The 27,403-nt window shown below is 41.8% G+C and overlaps 1 protein-coding gene and 1 long non-coding RNA gene across 6 annotated transcripts in view; one reads left to right on the top strand and one right to left on the bottom strand.

Annotated features, from left to right (window-relative positions):
• LOC138527192 (uncharacterized) overlaps positions 1 to 27,403 on the bottom strand; it is a 536,606-nt gene that overhangs the window by 302,920 nt on the left and 206,283 nt on the right. For 4 of the 5 annotated variants that reach the window (XM_069638300.1, XM_069638302.1, XM_069638299.1 and 1 more), the window contains one exon: positions 7,266 to 7,376. The exons of the other annotated variant lie outside the window; for it this stretch is intronic. In XM_069638300.1, coding sequence (XP_069494401.1) covers positions 7,266 to 7,376 — 111 coding nt within the window. The remainder of the gene's footprint in view (positions 1 to 7,265; positions 7,377 to 27,403) is intronic. 5 annotated transcript variants of the gene reach the window in all.
• LOC138527194 (uncharacterized) overlaps positions 1 to 27,403 on the top strand; it is a 375,852-nt gene that overhangs the window by 217,635 nt on the left and 130,814 nt on the right. The window contains exon 2 of the long non-coding RNA XR_011283817.1: positions 33 to 128. This is a non-coding gene — a long non-coding RNA (uncharacterized lncRNA). The remainder of the gene's footprint in view (positions 1 to 32; positions 129 to 27,403) is intronic.

The raw sequence follows: 27,403 nt of genomic DNA, 5'->3' as shown, positions 1-27,403 counted from the left end.
CTTTCTAAAATTTCATTTTTTTCTTTTACCAGTCACAGCATCTCACATGCAGAAACATTGTGAAATCGAGTTCCTGTCTGAAGTGTATGAGCAACAGCATAACAATGTTGAAAATTCACTTTCCTACAGTAAGTGAAAAATATATTCCACATTTGTGCAGAATCAGGAATCTTCATAATACATTTGTGTACAATGATATTCTGAAGCAGAAATCGGAACCTTCCAATCATCTAATCTGCCTCCTTCTCCAGTAGGAAAAAGCATAGGGAAACAACAAACTTCTAAAGTTTTCCCCCAGACACTGATTGGTGTCCCTTGTGTTGCTTTCATCTGATCAACTGTCATCCATGACTTCATGTGGGTATAGGGGATGAATAGTGTCGTGTTCATACAAACTATTACCTTCTGCAACAGACATTGGAACTGACCTTCGCTGCTCTTGCTGGTTGACTCATTTAGCATACACAAGTCTGGTACAGTCAGACTTCTGTTGTACAAATCATTGTGCTTCAGCAGAAACTCTAAAGCATTTGCCACTTTTCCGATATCTATAAGCTGTTGCCAAACTATCTTATCTTTTGTGGCAACACTATTAACTAAAACAATCTGCAATGTCACGCTTCACTCCTAGAGTGTTGACATTTTCTTGCAAACTGAGAGGTAGATACAAAACTTTGCCTCTCACACCTTGCACTAACAATTTTTAGGCAGTTTTGACATCATTGTTTGCAGTCGAACAATAACTCGGAAAGGATGGACAGTTTTTTGTATTTGTTTTTTTATTTCAAACCGTTGTTTTTAGTTTGATCAACAAATGGACAGTTTGAAATGCAATCACTTCAAGCATGTTCACTTTTCGAAGCACAACAGGGATATAAGGCACTGCCATGTCATTCAAAACAAATGTATTTTCTGTTATAAAACCAAATGCAGTGTCTACAAACATATAGTGCCTCACTTGTGTCAAATGGTTCTTCTACAACAAACACACACAGGTAAAGGTCTTTCCAAACATCTTCTATGTTGTGTTTAACTTTCTCCTCAATGTACACTATTTGTTCTTGGGATTTATCGAAAGTGTTTCGACAAGACACACAAACAATATTAGGTATTTCGCTATGACAACTCAAACATTGCAATACTTTTTTTTATACTGTTCAAAAATCAGATCCTTTGATAGCACAGGATCATCATTTCCACTTCCTGAAAGTGTTTCATCTGCATATACATAATCTTTTAAATGCATTGTGTTTATCATTTGAAGTGTAGAAAGTACACTTTCTACAATTCCAGCCATCAGTGGATTGATGGATGGTTTTAGTAAAGAGGGTGGAGTATGTTCAGGGAACGTAGAAAAGAAGGGATACAATATGTGCACATAGGGAGACACACTACCATGGCACAGCAATATGTCCACAGTCAGAGAAAATTTTGCACTTTTCTGCACGTACAAAAAAGAAAATATAATTAGTTTGAGAACATACTTTATGAAAAACAATGAGTTACAGTTGTACACATACGTTTAATCATTTTGACCCTCATATGTAGTACACTGTATGCACTATCCTTCATACAGAATTTGTGCGTTGTCTTCACATTTAATAATCATTGGGAAAAAATCCAAGGTAGATTGAAAAGTTTCTGGGAGCTCCATGTGAAGGACCACCATTCCCAGCAGAAGAGGACTACTGGAATGAAGACTTGTCTAGACAGAGATTGACCGTGGAGGGGTATAGAGGGTGTGGCAAAACTACATTGATAAGGGAAGAGACAGTAGGGGTACAGTGAAAATAAGAAAAGTGTCAGTAGGATGAGAGGGTGGGGGGTACTAAGGGTTAGATAAACTGGGTGAAGGTAAACGGGGGGTGTATGGCAGTGGTAGCAGTAGAGAGTGGGGCAGGTTGAGTAAATGTAGAGAAGATGGGATAAAATACATGCACGCAGGTAGAGACACTACCCATGGCCACAGTAATATGTCCACAGTGATTGTCACATTTTGCACTGCTACAACATGGCCCTTAAACTGTTCCATCACAGAGCTTGGGCACATCTGTTCTTATCAATCATCTAGTACATGTCCACTGGAATGATAATGATACATACAAGAAGGCCCATGAGCACCATAAGGTGAGGATGCACGGGCCCCGTTCATTACATCGGCGAGTATCTGCACCTCCTTCATCACCACCTCTGTCCACCATCGCACCACCGCCAACTAAGATCCAAGCCACAACTTCTCCTAGTGGTACCTCAAATCCACTTGCTGCCATTCTACCGGCACTCAATGTTTGACTGAGGAAAATCCAATGCACTATATGCCACAATTGGGTTGTCTCAGCCATGGACACAGTAATATAGTGCTTATTAAATAGTGTAGCTTCATATGTAGGGAAACATGATATATTTTAGGGATAGCTATTTTGAATAGCATTTGAGTAAAGCACTTAATGCATAAGTATGAACAAGGATGGCTATATTTAATGGCATCTCAGTAAAACAACGACAATGCATATATGTATGAGCAGCAGTAACTTTTTTTTAAATAATTCTATAAAAAGGTAAGAATTCACTTTCTAAACACTTATAGTACAATTAACTGCCACCCGATGTGAGCAGGTGGAAAATATTGGCAATATATGCCATCTGATAGCAGTGGTTAATATAGCTGACACACAACACTGCAAATAAACCTTTAAATATGTAAATATTTACTGCCACTTACTATCACATCAGCAGTTCAGCAGTCAGAATGACAAATGTGTACAAAATGGTGGTTTTTATACTTTCCAAAATCAATAGCACAAAAAGAGGACTATAGTAAGCAAAGTATTAAAATAGCTGACATTTTTACTGAAACCTATCACAGAGAAGTACACAATTACAACAGTAACATCAACCGATTACAAACACCAAAACACATACGACATTTTTTTCTACCATCGTTTATAGCTGTGGCTATTGAACCCACGACAATGAGCACTCTTGTAGCCGCGGATACACCAAATGTTTTACTAACACAAAAACAGACCTTGCTAACCTTTAAAAGTTAAAATGAGACAAGGGTAGCGTTGAGGACATGAAATCAGAAACACATGTAGAATTGTGTGATCTAACATCCACAGAATATGATTCTTGCACAGAAATGTATGACTTAATACCTGCGACTATTTACATAGCAATGTCTATAACAGCAACCAATCAACTGACGCAATAGGTTAACGTGCCTACATACGCATTGCTGCATGCTGTATGCCCACAGGTATACCCATACCCAAGGGAGTTGTTTATTTCGTAGCCACAGCGATCGGGAAAAACTGCAAAACAAATGTTCTCTCAGTGAGCACCGGGAACATAGAAAATCTAATCATATTGGGGCAAATATATTGCCTACTTCAGTCCTTTATAGACAATATTGCTAGTCTTTTCTGTAGGAACTAGTGTGAACACATTGTCTTGGTTTCTAACTCTGGAGCAAGCCACATAAAGCTGACCATGAGAAATGCATGAATACCGTAAATCGATTCCGACTACTTTGAGTTGGAGCGTTCAGATTACACAGCAACATTACTGGTGTCCCGATCTACAGCTGATGCAGCAGCAACCTCAACATAAATGCCATACATATAGGGCTGAAGCGTGTATGCTTGAAGTGCTGCACCCGTACGCGTACGGCTAAAGCATGTAAGCTTTGTATTGTTGAGATGGCATACATTCGCCAACTTCGGTGAGAAATGAAGTTCCCCTAATTATCAGACATTTGCCACGATGTGACGGACACCACCATTGCGGACATTGTTGAAGAGACATGCACCATTTCCGGTCACCCGCATTACTACAAAAGCACTGTTTTGTATCACCCACATACGTTTAAAAGTGAGTGTTGCTAATGTCAGCTAGAATGCCGATAGTGTGGAAAGTTTAGGAACAATGAACTGCTGAAGTTTACATAGAACTACGGTGCGAAGGGCCATATGACAAGGGTAAGCATTGCAGACTGCTGAAAAAAAGAATATTTGAAAATTATATCTCTTATACTTTTCATATTAGCTGTGCCATGGAACCTACCCACATGCCAAATGTCAGGTTTGTAGAATATTGGGAAATATGTTGAACATTTTGAACAGACACACACACATTTTCCCTTTTATAGACATAACAGGTTATTCTAAAACTAAGAAAACACACAGCATCCAGGACTGTGGATGGTCTCCCATCCGTGCAGTAAACAGGGCAGACCTTACTTACCTTCAAAGCATGGAAGGGGCCAGTCCCCTGAGGCCATATTGTTCTAGGTGGTCTTGTAACTAGTGCTAATTTATTAGGCAACATGGCCTGAGGGGGTTGAGCGCTTCCTCGCTTTGATGGTAGGCAGCATCAGTCCCGGTTTCTGCATGGATGGGAGTTCCATATGCCTATCGTTTTGACCCCCAACGTCAATGTAAAAATATATTTTTTTTAATAAAATGTAAACATTATTCTATAGCCACGGGTTACAGAACTAAAGATACCCTCAGCTATCTGTAGTCCTCCTTGTACCTGCAAATATCAGAAAAATGGCTGAAACAAAAAGGTTCCCTGTCCCCCAGGCCCTCACCAAGCATCCTCTCCTCTCTGCCTGCTCCCCACACACCCATGAAGGCCTCCACATCTCCCCTGCCCTCTCCCATTACCCCCACAACAAACGTGGTCCCCGTGACCCAGTTTTCTATGAAATGTCAGCTATTTGCAGCTGTAGCCGAGGCTACAGAAAAGCTAGATGTTGCAAACTCAGTCCTCCAATTTCACTTGGTGTCCTCCTGCCAACCTCCTTCCCCCACTTCTAGCCTTATGGCATTTGCTTGTTTTTTGGACCTGCAAATGGCTTTTTTTCTGATATCCTCAGCTATGGCTGTAGCTATTTGTCGCATCAAGGAAAAAAAAGGATGGCTGTTTAATTTATAAACATTTTAAAAACGACTGCACAGAATTACCCCAAACCACAAAAAGGCCTTAAGTCAACACTTGATGCCCAAGTTGTTTATCAGATATGGTCCAAATCCATCCAGCTGTTTGGACTGTGACCTTTTTGTCTACGGGAAAATTAATTGGAATTAGGCTGCAATGTTGTCTTTTTTAGTTTCTTAATAACTTTTTTCTTTTTGAATGAATCTTGGCCAAACTTTGCAGTTTGGGGTGGAGTGGGGAGGAGGGGATTGTGGGGTGCGCGTCCCCAATTGTTTTATAAATTTCAACCAAATCCATTGCACGAGTCAAACGTTATTAGCAATTTATTTTTTCGGGTTTTCTATGGGAGTTTGACCCCACCTGACCTATAGGGCAGCAACTACCACCTTATTATATTCGCTCTCCTTCTCCTTGGTTTAGTTTTCTGTTCTGCCATAAAAGAGGTGTATGGCAAACCGGCAAATGTTGTTCATATAAGCTTGTGTAAATTTAATTTGCAAGTTTTATTTTTATGTTGTCAGAGTGTAATTTCTTTACTGAAATGGTCACAATGGCATATCTCGAGATTAAAAAAAGGTGCCTTGCCGATTCTTTGGGACATTCACTCCATGTACCAGAATGCAGTACCATATCGCTGTTTCTCTTACAATGTCTTTTGAAGGCTATAATATTTTTACTACGTTGTCCATAATGCTGCATCAGGGCTCTCCATCTCAAAATATCCTTTGGATGTTTTGGTACTATGTCTCCCAGAATTCCTCTTCCACGTGGCCTTGTCCTCGCATTACTTCACGTTCAGTCTTGGGTTTCCCCTAGACCTCCCAATTCATTGGTTTCTATGGCTTATCATACTATACTGCTCTGCTCACCAGATATCACTCATATCTTTCCAACACTCACATGAGCTCACCTGGCTCCTGGTGTGGAGTCTATAACATCATGCTCCTGAGGCAATGCTCTCCTCTGGACCTTCTACCACTGGATCCAGGTCTCACTCAGACCCCTGCCAACAATATAAGCTCCCTGGTGCGGTCCTTCACCTGGTTCCATTCCCAGAAAAGTCAGAGCGCTGCCCCCTCACCACACCCCTTTGACCAGATCTCCTACAAGCATTTGTAGCTACTGCTTGTTCCTACTCTTCCGAATTTATGCTGTGCGACTTCCCCTTTTCATTCTTCCTATGCTCCACTCCATTAGTGGAGGATCCAGTGACCTGTACTCAGTGGTCTGCTAGCCTCTGAACCGCCTCAACCTTTTACAGTCTCCTTGTGAACAATATCTCACATTAAGAAGGAAGTTATACAACCTCATGCCACCATCCTGGTTATTATTTCCACTTATCCCTGGAACTGTGTGGGTAGAGGTCGGAATTTTCATGGCCTAACTGGCTTTGTTTGCTCTTGCCGTATCCTCCCCAGGGTCCGAAGCCCCCAGATGTCTCTGCTATTAATTTCCAAGTAGGAAAACATGTTTGCTGCAAAGCCATTCTTCTATTTCAGTGTTAACATTCAGAATCTAAAGAAACGTTCAGCCTTTACCTCCACCCACCATGCCAATAAACATCAAGGAGGTAGGAAGGGAAAAGCGTGGTGAGCGACATGGCACAACATGGGGATCTGACAGCAACAGAACACTAATTTTACTACTATGCCATCAATCTAGGCCCAGCTTTCCAAGGCCAGAATTGCTTATATTAAAATGACTAATTTTCTGGTATTTCAAGTAGCATTTGTAGGCAATTCTTTTTTGGTAAAGGATATGTTCTCAAATTAGTTCTGTATCTACTACAGTTTTGTCACCCTTGGGTTGGCAGGCCATGAATCTTAACTAATTAAATGATGTATTTCAGAATCCTGCCCTTGAGCATTTATCAAATAAATATATCAAAACGTCCTTTTGAGCAATATGATTAAATCATATTGAGTAGCATATGTTTGAGCAGAATGGGAACTGCTAATCAATTGATACAAGGTAAATGCATAACAATACAGTAATCACACACACCTATACATGGTTAAGGTAACTCCATCATTAATTTCAAGACAGTTAACAGATTAAAAACCTATTTCAATATCCTCACATTGTAGTATGATTTGCACCAATGAAGAACAGTGCTTTACCAGGGGTGCACATTTCAAGTTGCAAGCTACTGCCCAACCCTGAAAACTCACTCACCACCTCAATTTTACTAATATATAGGGCACACTATTTCTTACTTGGCAAGCTTCAATTATCACTAACCAATGGCTACTGGCATGTGCACATGTTGAGCCCTGGCTTTACGCTAGACAAAAATGAAGACTAAATACAGACACGCGTACCTGAACAGCCATTGACCATAGTTCTAAATCGGGAGCCTGGAATGTGACTGGAGTGTGGGAGCATGAATGCTTTCATCCCCTCGTCATCAGACTGCGAATGTTGAAAGGAAGCTTGAGTAAAAAAGAGAAGCAAATCAACAGAGCTTTGGTTATATTATTCATGTCCAAAAAGTCACTTGTGGATTTGTCAAAACTGTGCACTGGCCTTGTCGAATAACTGTATAAAAAAAATGCAATAACTAACAAACAAAAAAACAAATAGCAACATAAAGCATTGTAATCTTTGTTTTAGTTTGAATGTTGCATTAGCTTTCGAAGACACAAGCAACTTTTTGATGAGATGTAAAAAAAGCAAAAAGGTTTTGCTTTTTACCAACTGATGAAGAATTTCTTGTAACTTTGAAAGCAAATGCATCATTCAATCTCAGCATATTTTCATTTAGTCCAATAAAAGGTATAACAACTCAAACTTTTGTGATTTTTTGATGGATTAAAACTGTGACAAGCTTGCTTTGCACACAATCTTTGTTCTATTACACAAAGTAAACGTTCACAACCATGAATGCATATGACATTCATTAAATCACTTTATTTCAGGACTGACTTCCAACACCACTTGGGTGGCAAACTATTGTATCGGTATGTGAATGTAGGGTAATATCAGGTACAAGAACCAAAATGCAAAGGAAATTAAACAACTCATTTGCATGGCTTTGCTTGTGCCCCACCACCTACTAAGCATAAGCCATGTTGTATATACACCAGCAGCCTCTGTCCAAAACAATGTACCTTATATTTGGCTATTGGCTCCTGCTTTAAAGCTACACTGATAAAAGTAGGTGTAATAAACGTCAAGCTCACTAGCACCTTGCATGAAGGAAAAAAAATCTGGAATACCACAACAAGATACAAAGAGCACCTGAAAGTTGTTTTAATGAATCATACTACTCTTAGGAACACACTCAAAAAGTGGGAAATAGGTAAACTGTTCAGTCATCCATTTTTTTTTTTTAATGATTAGCAGAATGTGCTCATTAAAATGTTCTTGACCAGCAAACAAACTTCTTGGATTAGCAATGTTGTACTAATATTGTAAATGTCACCAGAAGTTATTTGCAGCCAAGACATACAATTTGCAACAACACAACATTTTTGTGTACCGCTGAAGTAAGACATTAGTGAGAGAAGTGTCTACAAAATGTAAAAGGCTAGCTGCATGAATGACACAAATAAATAGATATTACGAAAGAGCTATGAAAAAAATGTTCTTGCAGCTGGGTGCAGTCAGTGTCCTTTATATTATATGCTTCACCCTTCAAACGCTGTGTAAGGAGAAATGTTATAACACCAAAAAGTTCACAACTTTAACGGAAAGTCATAGCTGTGACAAAGTACGCAGTATGGCTTTGTGGCATTCAGGGTAGTTGTCAACTTTGGGTGGACAAGATGACCCTTAACTGTCATTGACATCAACAGTTTTCAATATAACGTTTAATACCACTTTCGGGGTAAGGGTAGTGCCACTAACGGTCCTCAAGCCCTGAGTAAGATAAGCAGCATTCCAGCCCTGCACAGCCATTAAAGCAGTATTTATCATTATAAAAACCCAAAGCTGCCATCTAGGGTGCTGATACTAATAATGGCTTCTTTGTAAGGGAACTAGGCTTGCACAATTCATGCTTCCTTTAAAAATAATTTACCTATCTGTCTACGAATGGAAAAAAGTGTTTCCAGGACCTGCATGCAAGGAAATGTCCAGGTGAGTGGGCAGGGGGTTTCGAGGTGTGGTACTCGGTGGAGACTAGGCCTGGGGCACCGCCTCCAAAGACCGGGAGAAGGCTGGGCATAGGCGCAGCAGCCCAGCATGAAATGCAGGCAGCTACTTGCAGATTCTGCTTGCATTCACCAATTCCCTGCCTAAAGTCTCCTCGCAGATGGCCAAGGAAAGGCAGACGCTTTCTGATCCTGACCTTGGGGGTGGTGTTCTACGGGAGGATCACCTAGGAGGAGAAAAGGCCCAGGGGAATGAGAAAAATCTGTGGGATGAGACACAATATGTGTCTTCCTTTAGGGAGGGTAACGCCACAATGCCAAAGTATGTAATGGCTTGTTGCAATAACCATCTTGCTATTCCACGTGATACACATATAGATAGGAGTAATGACAATCACAAACTCGTAGGTATAGGGAGAAATCAAAACCCTTTTGAAATGCAGCAAACTTATCAAACTAAAGACCTCTATGACATTCAAAGGTACAGTGAACGAAAGTCTACGAATAATAATAGCTTAAAAGAATTGCCTATACCTTGTCAATCGAGCTTGGTGACCGATTCTTATGAAATTCCTTTAAAGAATGTTGTAAGGAACAAACTTGTGTTTAAAAGTGAAAATCAAGCGCAGAAACCTAACTTTTTCATTAGAGACTTCAAGTCCCTTAATTCCCTAGGTATTGGGATGATGAAGAGGTGCAATGTTGCAGCAGTAGTGAAATCACTGATGTAAATGACCTACACCTGAGGGAGACAGAGGCTTAAAAATCCCCCTGAGGTCTAGACCAAGAGGGAGCAGGAGAGGAGTAGTAGCAGTAAGAAGAAGCAGCAGTGTGACTCGTGCAGATAGCCCAGGCTGAAGCTAGACGGCGGGACATCTATGTGGCAGATTACAGCTGACGGTCCTGAGAGGGTCTGTACATCGCAGAGTCGGAAGGGCAAAGGCTGCGCAGCGGGAAACGTGCAGGAGAGAAGCCTGGCCATTGGAAACCAGTTTTTCAGAGGCTGCGCAGCAGGAAGCGAAGGCAAGGGAAGATTTCCTTCCCGGGAGGCCGACTCAGGTGGTTTGCATGCACCAGAGTGCCTCGAGGAGGTTTGTGATGGCTGCCAAGCATCAGAAGACCTCAGGAACAAGAGAAACTCCAAATGCTGGTGGCGCGGGCAAAGGCCGATTAAAGGGAGCAATCCAATGTATCACCTCTGGATGAAGAATTAATTATTTACCACCTATATTTGCACATTTCCCATACGCCATTAATGCTCATAAAACAGAATATACACTACTGTAGCATACAAATGTCAAGTAAAAAATACAAACAGGACTCTTCCATAGGATTCACCATAGCATCAAATCCCATCAAAAATGGCGATTGGAACGAAATGTAGTGTCTGGAGCGTAGTGACATCACGTCACATCCCGACGCAATATTTAGAGCAGCCATTTTGAGAAGTACATCGGACAATCGTATCCGATGGACTTCCTCAAAATCGAGCTGCTACAACGCGGATCGTCAACAACAAAAGACTAAGGTAAGCACCTTAACGCCCAGTGCCCCGTAGAAAGTAACGAGTCTCTGCCACAGCAAAGGGATATTTAAAACAGAATTTCCTTTATCATTTAACTTACAGAGAATCTGTGGCAAGACAAAACACTGGCTATATCCAGCCATACTACCAACACACAATGAACTTAGGAAGTGCACACCAAATCCAATCATAACGCAAGTAAGTAAGAGAAATAACACAATTATCTAATGACATCAGGGTATTATAAGTTAAGTAATTTGGGCATACTAATGATTTGAGCATCACCCTCGTTACCTTTCCTCTAGCACTATCACATTGAAGGTATCAGCAACTTAATCCCTCCTGAGGAACCATACAAACCTAAGTATGGGGAAAAACGTGTAGAGGGTCACACTTCAAGCATCTACATGAGATAAATACATTAAGGTATTTAAAAAGGGACACATTTTGGATGTGAAGGAAAATGAAGAGAATGTTCTAACATTGAAACCAACCAGAAAATGATGTGAACAACAATGTAATGAATTTCTGAACTACTTACAGTTTGAATCATTAACAATTCACAGTTTGAATAAATGTGAACGTAAATGAAGAATAATTTACCAACATTGGCACTAATGAGAAAATAATGTGAAAAACAAAAACAATATATTTACAATTTGAAGCACAATAGTGGAGTACTTGTGGTTTTTTCTTGACGACTAAAGGGAGCAGTTTTCTGAGAAACGAGAAGCCACAGTATCAGAAGTCCTGCAGGCGGTGAGGAGAATGGAGGCGCATGTCTTACCCGGTGAGTTCACAAGTTTGTAGTGACCCCGGAGCGCTTGCCTGGCTCAGGTAGGCGTCCGGTGAGCAAGCAACGCTCACGTAGGAGTGAAAGAAGTTCAAAGTAGTTTTGAATACTGAACTATTTAATAGCAGCAAACGCTACACTCGCATCGAAGAGAAAGTGATTCCCAAAGTGATTTTGAATCTTTAGCTAACAAAAGGCAACACATTGTAACCAAGGCAAATGAATGTAAAAGTGTGAGTTTGTGGGAAGCCCAGCAAATCAAGGGGGCGATATTGATAAAAGCTAAAACCAACAAGCATTGCCCAACCAAAAGAGACTAAAATTTAGGCAAGCACAATTTAGTCAACATTGCCATCAGCAGAAGGGGGCTAATGAAAGGCCCACAGGCTGGGAGACTTGTTGCTCACACTTTGACCTAGATATGGGTGAAAGCTGCTGTAAACTCACATCGCCAAAGGGATAACAAACCTTTGCAGCAACAGGCCTGGCATGGAAGTAAACCAGGTAGAAGTGCTACAAAGTGGTTTTGGCAGAGACAATTTATGTTGTTTATGGTGCCAAGACTAAAGCTGAGTAAAGCTGTTGCCAAGGAACTATACTTCTTTGGAAGGTATTTGTTGTGGCAAATGATCCTTACCAAGACAATTATTTTTGCTATTGATGAACTGCGAACTTCTTCAATAAGGAAGAGACGCTTTATACTTTCTTTGTTGGAACTTTCTGCTGACAAGTTGAAGTGGCATAAGACGGTGTTGGAACTTTTGTTGAAAACCAGGATTTCCATGTGTTCTTTTGTTGAACTGGGAAGTTGTAACACATTTAAACATGGGCAAGGGGAATTCGCTCAGGTTGTGAAGAGAGACTGGTTACATTGTGAATTCAATCATTGTTGCTTTGAAATGCCATGTGTTCCCTTATTTATTTGTTATATGCTTAAGTGTGAGGGATAGATATATTTTGTTACATTGTTTCCTTTGGTGTATTTTAAGCAGGGAAATCCTCATCAGGGTAGGGATAGTGAGGCGTTCATCCAACCTTTCAATATAATATAATGGCATTTGTTGAGAAACCTTTACAACTTGGCCCATCCTCACAATTCTGACCCCTCACAATTCCCAGCCTCTAGATTGGACAGCTGTCTCTCACAGGTGCCAATATAAAATGCAATCATAACCATAGAGCAAAGCGATCTCTGGAGGCTAGCTACAGTGTATGGTATTGCAGTACATTTGTAGATATACAGACTGGATTGTACTATTGATAAATACTTTGCATAAACATATAGTTAGCTTTGTGTATTCATTATGTAAGGGGAAAGAAAGTAAGAAACTAAGCAGAGTGGATGTCATAGCAGGCAGATAACTCTGCAAACTAGGTGGAATACTGAAATTGTGTGGCCATCTCACTTTCAGGGAAGCCGATATAAAGCAACAGGGTGGCAAGCTAGATTGTCATGGAGTTTGGAAACAGCTCATGGGCTGAGCATCATTTGCACAGATGTATCCAACCAGCAGGCCACAGAACTAGGTTTGCCATCAAACAAATGTGTTTGTATGACCATGTATATTTTCAAAAGTGTTCACTCATCAATATGATACGCTTTCCCCAACAAAATGAAATATAGTTTACACTATGGGATTTAGATACACTAACACTTTACTGAAAAACATGGAGACAATGCAGTGTTTTACAGTTGCAATACTGCAATTAAGCATTATGTAACAACTTACATTTTTAAGAAGGGAATTGCAGGACTGTTTAAGGAAGTTTAACACATATCGGTTTTTGCCAGGCAGAATATATTTGACTTAATAAAAGTATCATCCTGATTACTTCTGGTTTGCATTTCCACACAAACAAGGTGTGTGGCAGTCCTAAGGGCAAGAAAGGAATGCTGGGTGAGCTGTGAATTCATTGAACAAGGTATTCTAAATAATTTAAATTAGCAAACATACCGAATTGCAAATTGGTCCAATTTGATTTGGTTCTGATCAAAGCACAAACCCAGCCTAATCACCAAGGCTCGAGACTGTGCTTATAAATCATTTTGGATTTTGGTACTTTTGTCCTTTCTAATGTATAGTTATGATCCTTTTTCAGTTTTCGCTGAGTGATGGTGCTTATCCCCTACGTTGGTGGCAGAATGATGCTGCAAGGGAACATTTTGCTTTTGTTTAGGGGTACAATGCTTTGGCTCGCCTTTTTCTTTATGCATTCAGCGAATCACTACTGGCTGAGCAACCTTGGCTGCCCGATTCACTTGCTGACAAAGACAGGCCTGAAAAGGTGAATGGTAGGGTAGGCAAACATGGTGATGCAAGAAAAGAGCATGGGAGCTCCTGCATAATGCAGTGGGAGATGACACCTCTGATCTACATTTGAAAATCGCCCTGGCCTCTGCAATACTCTCCCTGCAAGCTTACCCGGCCTCACCAGGAGCTTGCCTAGCCTCAGAAAGGGACAGGAGTGAGGTTTGAAGGGAAGGAGTGCAGAGAATTTAAAATGATGGCACACATAAGGGGACCACAGAATCTCTTTTCAAAAATTGCTCCAGCAGCTCTGCCCAGTTGCTCTTCTTGGTGAAGGATCAGCGGTTCATACTTTCTGGAGAAAACCTTTGTTTTTGGTAACATTTCCAAATGGGATTTGTGCTTGAACATCAGTTCCTTTGTTGTGAGCAATTAATATATTGACATATTGTCTTGTGCCAGTGGCCAAGTGCCCGGACTGAAGAGTCCACTATGGAATCTTTAGTTTAGGACCATCTCACTTCATAGTTGCCACAGATTACTTCCAATTCATTTACTTATCCAGACTCAACACCAACACTTTTCCAATAAAGAGGAATTTTGAATGATCCACTATGCAAGCACCACATAATATGCATGTAGCTATGGCGGCATCTATAATGCTTTGGGCTCATTTGCCATATGGTATAACTCTCGTCAAGCACTGTGGCAGAGTTCTAAGCAGACTCCGAACAAACAGAGCTGCAAAATACAAATGTGCATAGCCTTTAGATAAGTTGACACCAGATTGTACATGTGTGTTTGCATCTATGGATTAGTGGGGGTGTTGGAGCAGAATTCAATTCTTTTGGCATTCTCTACACCCACTTTATGGGTCCCCTAAACATTTTTTTAAACTTCATATTTTCAAACATCATCCCTTAAACATGTTGCTTTTTTGTTGATGATTTTACTTTACTTTTACGGCCAGAGGGACTTCTACTGAACTCCACTTACAACTGAAATACGTTTTGGCAGGTGCTGTGTTGGTATTCCAAATGGCACCGCTTATTGGTCATAGGAAGATTCCATCACCCTACAAGTGCATGGTGTAGGCATTGGAGTACTAATTTATTTTTTTAACTCTATTCTTGGACATTTCGCTCTGAGCCATCCCTTTCTGTTGACCACGAGGCAGCCCAGAAATGGCCCTTGTGCTGACAGGGACTTAGTCTGAAGCCAAGCCCTGCACCATTTAGAGGGGTGTAAACTTGCCTATTCTGGTTTTTTGCCAAGACATGCCCAATACAAAACATTTGTTGAGGGCGGGGTGTGCTTGGTGTTTTTTAGGGCCAGGGTGATTTGTGCCAGTGCAAGGCAAAACCTCTGTGTGCCCGTCTTATGTGTGATTGGAGAGTTGGCTTAGACCATCCACTGAGTAAATGTTTTTGTCTATGGGATAGCCTGTACATTCTTCTGATTCCTACCCAAGTTGCTGGAGGGCTGCTGGGAAGATGGGTTGCTGTGGATCTGGTTTGGACATATTGACAGGACACTGGCTTGTTTGTCCAAGCTCCTGGTTTATTCAAAAGCTTCTGGAATTCAATCGTGGGTTCTTCCTCGCCCCCCCTACCCCTCTCCCCAACCCTCCAAGTCCCCCTTGCTGATTGTACTGGCTGTCACATCTTGGAGCCATTTTGTGGCCATTGCTGTGGTGCCTCACTGTGAAACCCTCCTAGACCAAGCGCCTCGAGGTGTGGGGGCGGAGAGCCTTGGAAAAGTGGTTGGTGGCTATTACTTCACCACAGCTCCATCTTAGGCCATCTTGGGTTGCCTCCATCCATTGCTACTGTCAGAGAATTATTTGCTGGCTGGCTGCCCTCGCTTGCCCGACAAGTTGACCCGATCCCCATATAGTTGGGCCGCTCGGCCTCCCTGGCGCCTTCTCCGTCACAGATGCCATTTCTCCCTGGTGCATCATCCTTTTGTGTCACAGATTATTTCTATTTGCATCCGTCTAGGTCGTCACTGGTCGAGAGTTCAAGCCCCTGTTTACCGGATCCCTTTCCCAGACCTGTAAAGAATGCTTGCACTTGCTGTTTCTGAGCCAAATCCACAGTGACTGGCACAGTCAGTGCTAGTCCCTTCGACCTGAAATATTCCTTGCATCATGATTAGGTATCCCCTGGGTCTGGGAGTAGCAGGCTGGTGCAGAGCTCTGTGAGCGGTCAGAAATGTGAGGCAGACAACTTTGTGAAGGTTTATCTAAAAATGCCATTTTATTAACTCAAAAGGTTGAATAAACACCTCACTATTGCTTACCCGACAAGGATTTCCCTGGCTAAAATAAACTAAAGGAAACACTAACAAAAGTTATCTGTCCCTCACACTTATACATACAGTAATCCAACAAGGTAATGCATTGCAGTTCAAAAGCAACAAAATATAACAATTAGGTTCACAATATAACAATATCTCATTGTGATCTGCGTGAATTTCCCTTCCCCAGATTCAAACATGGTTTTGTTCCACAGTTCCAAATGAAATAAGGAAATCCTGTTCTGTAATCAAAGTTTCAACAAAGTTCTTTGTGACTCAAATTTGACAACACAAAGTTCCAACACTTCGGAAATGTTCAGCAAAAGCTCTTCCTCTTAAAATAATAAGTCTCAAAACAATCTTCTTTGCAGAAACCAAGAATATTTCCTTAGCTCATCATCATTAACATGAATTGGCTTTGTCAGGATGCTTCTGCAACAACCTTTTAGCTTTAAGGATATAGAACACTTCTGTAGCAACTTTATATAAAGTTCTTGCTTCAGCAATAAACATTTGTCACAGTATGTCAACAACACTTCACAGCACTCCTCAATTTTCACCTGGTTTACCCCCATGCCAGGCCTACTAATACAATCACACCTGGAGTACTTCAAAGCCAGGCCTACTACTTCAAAGTTCGCTGTTCGGGTATAATCCCCTGCCCAAACAGTAATTTACTAACAAGTGCCTTTGGTTAAATTCAGCTTGCCACAACTTCGTAGTGATTCTTAATTCTTAACAACATCAAACTTTACGCAATTCTTCAGGGAAGGAAAGATTAACATTGGTGCTCTTTAATACACTTTAGTAATTTCCAAAACCTCCAAGTCATGCACATCTCCTTCGTAAAAGCCCGTACCAGAAGGGCAACCTTCTTGACACTTATTTCTTCACTTCTTCATTAACCAACCAGGGACAAAGAGATGGTTTGATTCTGCTTCTTCCTTGACTTCGTAACAGGAGTCTATATCGGCTTTTGTTATGGATTTTTTCAAACATGGGCAACAAACTTTGCAACCTTTGGAACTTTCATTTGTCCCCTTCTGACTTTGGCAATCTTTGCTGGTTTTAAATTGCCTTGGTTTTATTGTCTTTTGGCTTGGGTAATGGCTGTTTGCATATTGCCCTATCTTGTTGCTGGGTTTTAAATACGCTCAAATTCCTAAAGTCACTTTCATTTGATCATATGTAATGATGGTTTCTCTGTTTTCTGCCAGTTCAGAATTCAAAATTGCTTTCAGTCAGAGTTATGTTTACTCATACACAAGTGATTTTCACTCTGAAAACACCTGCGTTGAGCATGCTAGTGGTCACGGAGCGCTCCGGTGTTACAATCACTTGATGAACTCACCGGGTAAGGCTTGCGCATCCATTTCCCTTGCTGCTCACAGGTCTGTCTCTTCAGCTGTTCCTTGCGACCCGGCAATCTGCTAGCTTCAGTCTGCCGTCACCATCGTCACTTGCACATGGACCTTCCTTTGCTCCGGAGGCTCTCCGGTGCTCACCTGCCACCAGAGACAGCCTTGGGGAAAGGAAAGCTTACAAAACTTTCACTTTCCGCTGCACAGCCTCTGCAAAACAGGTCGCCAGGGGGCAAGCTTCCCTCTCATGCTTCCCACTGCGCGACCTCTGCAATTAAGACTTCTGGAGGCTAAAACCCTCTCGGGACCAGCTACTGCTCGCTTCTCGGCAGTGGTACCGGCGTCTGCTTCCTCCTCCAGTATATGCTTCTGTTGCAACGTGGAGAGTACATAACTCCTTCACCTACGACTGCTACTCTGCTCCTCCTTCTCTTCTATGGCCTGCACTTAAGTGGGCCTTTTAAGCCTCCCCAGTTTCCCCCAGGTTTGTGTCATTCCCATTAACAAACTGCACTTTGCAGTTTGGTTCCTCTTCAGCCCTTTTCTTCATCCCAGTACTTCGGGAATTATGGGACTTGGATGTCCCTAATGCAAAATAAAATGTATAGCTTGATTTTTAACCTGAAGCCTATTTCTGCTGCCACTAATATTGTCTAAAGGAATATCATAAGGAATAACCAAAATATTTGATTTTATAGAGAAATAAAGGTTTATAGGTTAGAGTTTAAGTTATTACTTACAGACTCCTTTTCATTGTACCTTTGGAAGTTAAGGGAGCTTTTAGCTCTATAGGTCTCCATGGATTTAGAAGGATTTTCACTTCTCCCAATGTCTAAGGGTTTATGAATGTTTCCACCCATAAGAAGATGTTCAACTTTGTGAGCAGAAAGATTTTTCTGACAACAAGTCCTTATATACTTTGGCATTGAGGAGAGGCATTCCTTAGAGGAAGCCAAATACCTGTCTCACCCAACTAAGTCCTCGTATTCCCCTGGGCCCTTTCTCCTCCCGCAGAACACCACCCCTAAGGTCAGGATCGGAAAGCATCTGCCTTTCCCTGGCCACCTCAGAGGAGACGTTAGGTAGGGTTTTTGTGAGGACTCCATAGGATTTATCACAGCTCCCCCTTCCCTCCCACCACCACGTATTAGCTCTAAATTGCATTGGTGACCTTATGGCTCTGCTGCCATCCCCCTCAAAGCTAGGGTCTCGCAGCTGAAGCTCTTCTTGGGGGAGTTGATCTAGTGTGCTTTAGGGTTGGTTGCTCCTTTGGCTGCCCTTGTGGGTTTGATCTGGTACTTAGCTTACACTACCCTAACTACAGTAGCTTGCCTGTGGACTGTTATTTACTATGGGGAACATTTCTAAAATGTTCTAGAATTATTTTAAGCGACTAAAAATGTTTTACAAGCTTGAACATTTTTCTTTAGTCTCCCTTAGGTCCACATAATTGTACACCAAAGTCTGGATTTGTAACTGGTAGCAGTGATTTATTAGGGACTTTAGTGATAAATCACTGCATTGTACTCCTTCCCATGTATTTTCACACAACATTGTTTATTTTGGTTTCCAGCTATTCATAAGACTCTGGCTTTGATATGTGATGGTTTGTAACTCTCTGACAGCTCTTAAGCTACACCGTTTCATTTTATAGGGGTGGAACTTTACGACGACATCTCTTGGAGAGTTTTGCATTCCTCTACTCAGGTAACCAACCCAAAACAACCTGTCCAGCTGATGCCATCCTTGTAAGTTTCAGGGAATATGGTTTCAAAAATTAAATGTATTCAATTCTTCAAACGGGAACCCTCTGTGTCTTTGATTCAACCATAAACTCTCAGATTTTCTTGCCTGTGATGATTTTCCAATTCTACAAAACTACCTATAGGAGCTTCCAGTGCAAGTCTGATAGCGTCCAACTCCCAACTCCCTAAAAGTGGCTGAGAGGTCCCACTGAACAGTATCAAGTGGATACTTATTCTCATCTACCGTACTCCCTAGGTACATTATATCTGCGATAGATTTATATATGTCAGCAGTGAGCCTTTGCATTTCAAAATGGTTAAGCTGTCCAAGGGATCAGCTTTTGTTAGAGGGCAGTCAGATGAGCTAGTCACATGTCTGATCTCCCCAGGTTAACATACACTGCTGTGTTTTACCACCCTTTTCCATGGTTCTCTGTAGGTTTCTTGGCTTAGATCAAAGGGCTTCAAGTGTGCTCATCCTTCTTGCTGAATGGTGTCCAGTCATTGAGTCAGGGGTGTCTAAGGGCGGAAGCCAGTTCCTCATGCACTTCCAAGCTTTATCCATTTTTTCCTTCATGCATGTTCCACACAACAGCCACGAAAGAATAATTTCCCTAAATCACGCAACATAAGATTTGTGTTCTTGCTTAATGAAATAAGGCACAGGAGAACAGTGGCTGAACAGGACAATGGGACGGACACCTCTGCAGAGGGACATACCTATCTAAATACACTTCAACTCACCAAAAGTTGCATCACACTGCTGCTCTCTTCAGATTACTTCATTTTGACCAGCCCTGCCGAAAGAGGAGGGTGTTGGTGGGTTTAGGGAACGGGGGTCATAAAGAAGGCTGGAGAAGACAGGACACCCATCCCCCTACCAAGCAAGATGCTTATCCAATACCCCCCCCCCACAGGAACCTAGATGCGTCAGCTTCACTTATTAGCCGTGAAAGATGAAGGGGTCAGGAACCGCAGCCACAAAGAATGTGCTCAATCCTGGGAATTATGGGGTGCTTCGGACTTAAACAAGCTGGTGGGCAGACTAAACCTGACCCCTGTCTCCCACTAAATGTCCCTGATGCCACAGGGCTCAGAACCAACCCCCTCCTTGCCTTGCAGTGCCCACCAAATCCCTTCAGCTTGCTTCCTCACTGCTCCATACACCTGTCAGTCATATAGAGAGGGGGATGCCGCCTCGCCTTCATATGCGCTTTCCAGGGAGGGGTAGCGGAAGTGACATCACACGACCCTTGACCTCCCAATAACATCACAGAAAGTGATGTAATTTGAACCCACCCCCAAGTGCCATCACAGGAAGTAATTTCATATATCATTGTCGGACTGAGCCATATTTTGAGCCAGGCGTGAAGTTTATAAAATGGTGGTGATTGTGTAAAGTGGCTCCTCTGTCTCATTACCAAGCTGCAAAGCTTAGAGGATTGAGACTTCAATTCGTTATTTTTTGCCCGGTTCTAAATCTAAACCGGGGAAAAAATAACTAGAATTCATATAAAGCTCGCTTTCGGATAAAGCATTTCTATCCCCAGTAGTAACACCAAATTCTTGAAGAAAAGACCTTTGAGGAATGCCACACATCAAAAGGAAAAAAAATAGCCTGTGTCTGCACCCTCACAAAGATGTCACCGGACCAATGGCACTCAAGAGTGCTGCTAACAAAAGCAACAGATAAGCGCGAGTGTTGCACTTTCACGTTCAAGCCAGCAACAAGGCGATGTTTACGTTGCTTAAAAAAAGGTTTAATAAAAAAGGTTTACAGGTTGCCAGACAAAAATGAACAATCCAGCAGCAGTAGAACAAAACTGGGCTGATTACCACAGCTTCTCTGCAGAGTTTATACACTTTACCATGATTCTTTCTGAAGCGCACAGCTCACAACACTGTGGGCTCCCGCTTCCTTGCACACATCAGACTGGTGGGTGGGCTTCAAGCTACATCATGGCAATTTTCATGCCCATCCCTCTAGATGTGACGCTGCCCCGGACCCTGCTCCTGGGTCTTTATGCCTCCGACAACTTCACACAGGGAAACACGCTGCCCCTCCGATAGCATGACATCAGGAACAAAGGCTGGGAGAAACAAAAGGTGCAGGGAGGTGGGTACAAACCAGGCCCTGCATGAATTCAGCCACAAAGGTAGTTAAGGGGGGCCCCCTTTTTTCCAATGTAACATTTTTTGACAGGTGGGAACGCCCCCTGGTTGTTCTTAGTCCTGCCCCCTTTTGATATGGGTTGGATTTTTTTTTCATATGGAATTTGATGTCAATTAACTTTGGATATCAAAATATCGATATCAAATTGTACATCGATTTGATATCCGCTTTATATAAATGGTTATATAATGTGTGTGTGTACTTTGATACGGTTTGATATCAAATGTATATCAAAATGATATAAAGTTCATAAAAAATGTTTAATATGGGAGAGCGTGCGCGCGCTGTTGCTTGGTCGAGGGCAAAGTGAGTTGTGATGAGTTAGACGGTGAGTGTGGTGACACGTGAGTGGGTTGTGGCCTTTAACATATGACATCATGTTATATAAAGCTGGCCTTTGATAAGCCTTTGAATAATTTCATAGAAACTTTATATTATTTCAATTTAACAAAAAAAATGTGCCATCAAAAAATATGGTTTCATATAAAAAATATTTGATGTAAAAAATGTTTTTATATAAAAATTTAAAAATATTTGATATCAAAAATGTATTTTTGATCTCAAACATTTTTTATATCAAAATTATATTGGATTTTTTGTATCAAAATGAAAGTATGATATCAACATACATTTTTTTGATAAAATGTTAAAAAATTGATATGAACATTTTTTATATCAAAATTAAAAACAATTTTTATATTAAAATGTGACTACATTTTCTATTAACTTTTTTTGATAAATTATATCAGAACATTTATATAAACATGTTTTAGAAAATGTACACAAAAGAAAAAAATGTACATCAAAATTCAAACATTTTATATCAAAAATGATATCGGAGGGCATGCCCTGACACACCAGCATTGTGGAACTATTATGCCAAAAGCTGCATTATGTTTTTTAAACAGCCGAGTTACAGGGCCTGTGAATATATTATAATATATAACAAAATAAAAAGTGAAGATCTAATTCCAGGGCTACAAAAAAAAACACACAGGCAAACGCATGCAACATGCTGGGACACTGGATTCTTCCACTCTCCCTGTTGTGCAGAAAGCAGTGTTCCAGCAACACAGCGGCAGCTTGCCTTTATGAAAATACTGCGACAGGGCAGAGAATTCACAGATGACAACACACATGAGGCCCGGAGCTCTGACTCAACTATTTTGGTTTCTCTGTTTATTACTAATGATATGAAGCCACATCAGAATGATCCAACCTTGCAATGAAACCCTGAGGCTATTGTAATCGCGCTCTGCCATGTGCCTGGGGTGACTAAACTGTATTTGCATGGCCCCATTAATTGTAAAGGAAGCGTAGCCTCCAGGCGCCTGTAATCTTCAGCCGACATGTGACTGCTGTGCCTCAAAGACCAGGTGAATGACCCATTGTATTCTAAACACCCCATGACTTTTCAAAGGACACCAGCAGCCTGCACAGGGAATAGGCCAGATTTTGGGGGGGGGGGTGTTCTGCTGGGGGCAAGGGGGTGGGGTGTGATGTCTTCAAAACCCATGCTTTGGAAACCGGCCAGAACATTGCTGCGGATTGCGGGACAATTGTAAGCCCCGGCTGGACCTGAAGACCCCAAGACATCTAAAGTCTTGTGACGAAAGTCATTCTACTTTTAAAAGTGAGTTGATTCTATGTATTTACTGCAAGCTTGTAAATAAATAGTGGTGTTTTAAAATGCTACAATATTTTAAACAGGATGTGAAAACCATTTTAAAAGTGTATGTTCTAGAATCTAGGCCTGTGTATTTTTATTTAACGGTGCAAACAGAGCTTTTAAAACAAAATGTGCGTATTCTTTAGCTTCAGGAAGGATTAACTGCCAGCCTGCATGTTTATATATTTAAGTGTAAGCGCACCTGGAAATGGAAAAACTGTCTCTCGAATCTTCCTGGCGCGATAAGGTCATTTTGTAATCTGCATTTTATGTTATTTTACTGGAGAGGGTCTTTGACACATTGGCTTTTAGGTCATTAAACGTTTTTAAATGTCGAGCTGGTTTACGAAGTTTCCAGCAGCAGGGACATTTTTTGTGTACAATGAAAGCCTTGGGGCTAGGTTCTATCGCTACATACAGTGTGCACAATAATATGATAAGCTGTGTGGTTTTATACAATTAAACTTTTTAAATGCCGATCTCGGACTATGCAAACAAGCGACACAAGGCATTGTGAATTGGCGCACAGACCCTGTCTGAATCAGCTTCTCTTTGAAGGAAATCCCACTTTTTTATGACATAGCCCAAAAATAACAATGCTGCTTTACACAAAAGGTGCAAATGAGCACATTTTTAGAAGAAAAAAAAGCCATTGACAAACCCAACAGACAGGGCATTTATATAGAGACAGGGAAAATTGCTTAAAGCAGCCACGGTTTTAGTTTATAACACATTTGTTGTTTTAAAACAAATATTTGTTTTGGTTGGAGAGGGTATTAGACCTGTATAAGTATTTAGAAAGTGCACACCACTTTTGGTTCTAGGAAAACAGCTCTGCACACACGATATAGGTGCTTTGTGTGGTGTGGCTTTTAATTGTGAACCAGTGACAAAGCAAATAGGTGTGGTGAGCTCTGATTAAAGTAACCACAGTGACAAAATGAAAATAATACATATGCACTTAGGGCCTGAACCTGTATGCACACGCTTACAAGAAAAAGACATTGACAAAGGGAACAGGCATCACCTTTTATATAGTGATGCATACATGTATTCTGAAGTAGCGTTTATACCAAATATATTCACTGCAAGCTCTTCCAAATTTGCTGGAGAGCACAGTTGACCAGCAGGGACAGTGCAACCATATGGACCAGCAGGGACAGTGCAGCCTTTGGACCGTTAGGGACAGCTGTGGAATTTCAGCAGCGATCCTGCATCTGTCCCTAACGGTCCAAATGGCTGCACTGTGTCTGATGGTTACATAGTCGCTATTGTGTTTTCTTTACTGTATGTCATGATTTTAAAATAGAATGGCGCATTCTATAAATGAATGTCCGTTTTGTAAATATGTCACAGATCACAGAAGCAGTTGACATTATTTTAAGCCGCCGAGTTCAGGATCTTGTATTCTGACTCTGGGTACAAACATTAGTATTATAAGCCGCCGATTCTATATTTCTCTGTTTTTATAGAAATGGCCTACAACACCCGGTTGTCACAGGCGTTGAAATCTCTGGAAGTGAATTGTAGAGCGATTGATTCAGCAAATTACAGATGGCAGGATGGAGCAGGTGATGGTGCTTTTGGCAGCCGGTTCAACAAATCTTGGATGTCCCGAGGTGAATGGAATGGTGCAACCTGCTTCTACTGGTGCTTTTGACGGCGCTGGGACAGGGTTTGTTTTGCACGGATCAACAAACTTGGAATGTTTCAACGACACCGTAATGGGGTACCCTCTTTTGTTACAGCATCAGCAAGGGTTGGGGGATTTGGGGCTCCCAACGCTATAGAGTTCTTTTGTAAAATCAACATTGGGCCCTCTTGGGTCTGGTGCGTTTGCTACGCCCGATGGAGTGTCTGTAGGGCTATAGAGCTGTAAAGTTTCTAAGGCCCTGACAGTTGTTTATGACTATTGCGCTGTTTCAACACGGAGCTTATGAACGAATAACTTGAAAATGGGCAGACACATGATTCTACAACCAGGGGGCCAGTCACGGCAGCTATCCCAAAGGGGTCTACCGGCTCAAGCCGGCGTTTAACACGGCGGCACCCCTCAAGTACAATAGGGAATGCTCCGGTTCTAAACCCTGATTATGGAGTTAATCCCTCCGCGCAGGGAGGGTTGAGGGCTCTGACGGATATTACCGGCCATTTAAATATTCAAACACCTGGTTGCGGTGCGACAGTGGGCATTCATACATTTTCAGACAGATCACACGCCAGCCACAGGCTACAAGCCTCCTTTAAAAGTGTACAATCACAAGACAGCACCGGTGCGAAACGAATTTGTGGGGTTGATGGTGTAAATTCTGCATGTTTTAAGCTGCAAAATGAAAAGCATAATGTTGAGAACGATCTGGATGGGTGAGACAACCACAGGCTGCGGGGGTAATCGGCGACTAAAGAGAAATAATGTCAAGAGGGTGGGGTGTGTAAACAGATCTGCACCACTGGGGGTTGACACAATGGATATGCTTATGATGGCCACGATGAGACAAATGTATCAGAATATGCACTGCAGAATGTAGATGTTGTTAGAGGTAAATAACACAACTAGCATGGATGGCATTCAAAATGTAGATGCCCAATCTAATGCAGTAGTAGCTCCCAACGAGATGTCAGTTTCGGGGCTTTCATCCGATGTACCGATAGTACTTCTAAGGTTCATACATAAAAACATGGTGCTGTTGGCGAGTACGGGCAATATGGCATATATGCCGGATGGCGCTTCAGCCGCTATTTTCGATGCCACGATATCTGAATTGGAAGCGCAAATATTAGAAATGCAGAGGAATCTTGTATACATACCAATGTGGTTATGAGTCAAAATATTGGGGGTATGAATACACCCCCCCTTGATAGTCAAGATGCCTGTGTATATTGGGATGGAAGCGAATACAGTGTTGGCCCTGATAATATTTCTGTTGATGTTCATGGAGGGGTATTGCATAATGTTTATATTTCCAGTAGTGTCGCTGATGATGTTCAGGGCATGGGTGTTTTTAATATTCCTGTTGACGCTCAAGCGGGGAGTGTGCACAGGGTGGGGGCTGGAACTTGTGTCTGTGTTCAGGAGGGATGTGTGAATAATGATGAGGACATTGTTAATATTTCTGATGATGAACAAGTGGATGGTGTACACAATGATGAAGGGGTCTACATTGCAGATGTTGTTAATATTTAAAATGTTCAGGTTAAGTGTGTTCAAACACGGCTCGCTATACCCCCAGAGTGTCCATCATCATACACCAACACCAATACACCTATTGAAACATCGAGCAACAATCCCATTCTAATTCTGGATAGTGATACAGACACTCTAGGTTGATCAGGGTGTGGGGGATGGTTGTAGGATAATGAAAGTTTCAAGCTCTGCCAACACTGATAATACTTCGCCGGCACCGTGTGAGCGTCCATCGGCTATTCAAAAGAACAAGCAAAAAAAAAAAATCCACTTTAAAAAGAATTATAAAAAATGACTGAACATCGTCAAAAGTTTAAAACCCCACTGTAAAAAGCAGGTTGTGCAGTCTATGATTCGGAGCACTTTTGAAATGCAGAGGTGACTGTTTTGATGCTAGTAAAACACCTGGCGGGTGATATTAAGGTCTCGACAGCGCCGTCGTGTGGGGCAGTCACCGAGCTGCAGATCAGCATTACGCCGGATGATGGCCCGGTTGTTCAACACACCGCATTAGTCGGGGAAGGGTCTAGCAATGCAGCTTGTAAAAAATGTGTGGGAGCTAGCGTATACGCGGCTTTGCCAGCACCTGCCCCTGAAAAACCCCAAATATCAAACGTGTCAAGCGCACCCAAATGTTATGACTAGCAACTAACATCCGGCAAAGCCCCCCCTTAATAAAAAACAATAAAATACTCACAAACCCCGCACAGAGATCTGCTCTGAGAGATCGATAAAAACACAGACAATGGCAGCGGCATTGGCACATATGGGGTAGTTGTTCAGAGTGGTGGCGGCCATCTGTTTCAACAGAATCCAAAAAACAGAACCCAAAACTTAAAATGGGCCACATCTCGAGCGCAGAGACGTCGACTATTTAAAATCTTGAAAAGGCTCGATTGGTTATAGCTCAACGTGATCAAACTACGACACTGTTGCTGTCACCGCCCCAGACACTCGATCAACAGGTGTATTTGGAAAGGGTGCAGGCTTATCAAAAAAGTTTTTACAAGGAATTTCGATTCATAAACCTGAACCACCAATGATCCCTAGGACACAGAATAACGGTAACAATGGAGGCGGTGGAAATTCTAGTTCACCAAATATTGGAAACTGTCAGCCCCACTGATTTCGTTCAAATAAGAATGGAGGCCGAGGTTTTAAACGGACCCTTCAAGGCAATCACATTGTGATACTTTCTGCGTTTTTCAGTTTTTGGAGAATTTGCAGAGACTTCTCCAGGGTAAGACTGAGATTTTGTGCTTTGCCCCGCTGAAAATCGTGGCGCTAGTTGTCAGACCACTCTCCAGCAGTGCTTATAAGCCTTTGCGCCAGGTTCTGCACAGCAACATCATACAATCTAAAGCCTGG

This window comes from Ambystoma mexicanum, chromosome 1q, assembly GCF_040938575.1.
Source record: "Ambystoma mexicanum isolate Mex_15411 chromosome 1q, UKY_AmexF1_1, whole genome shotgun sequence".
Classification (NCBI taxonomy): Eukaryota; Metazoa; Chordata; class Amphibia; order Caudata; family Ambystomatidae; genus Ambystoma; species Ambystoma mexicanum.
This window is presented reverse-complemented; position numbering and strand designations above follow the sequence as displayed.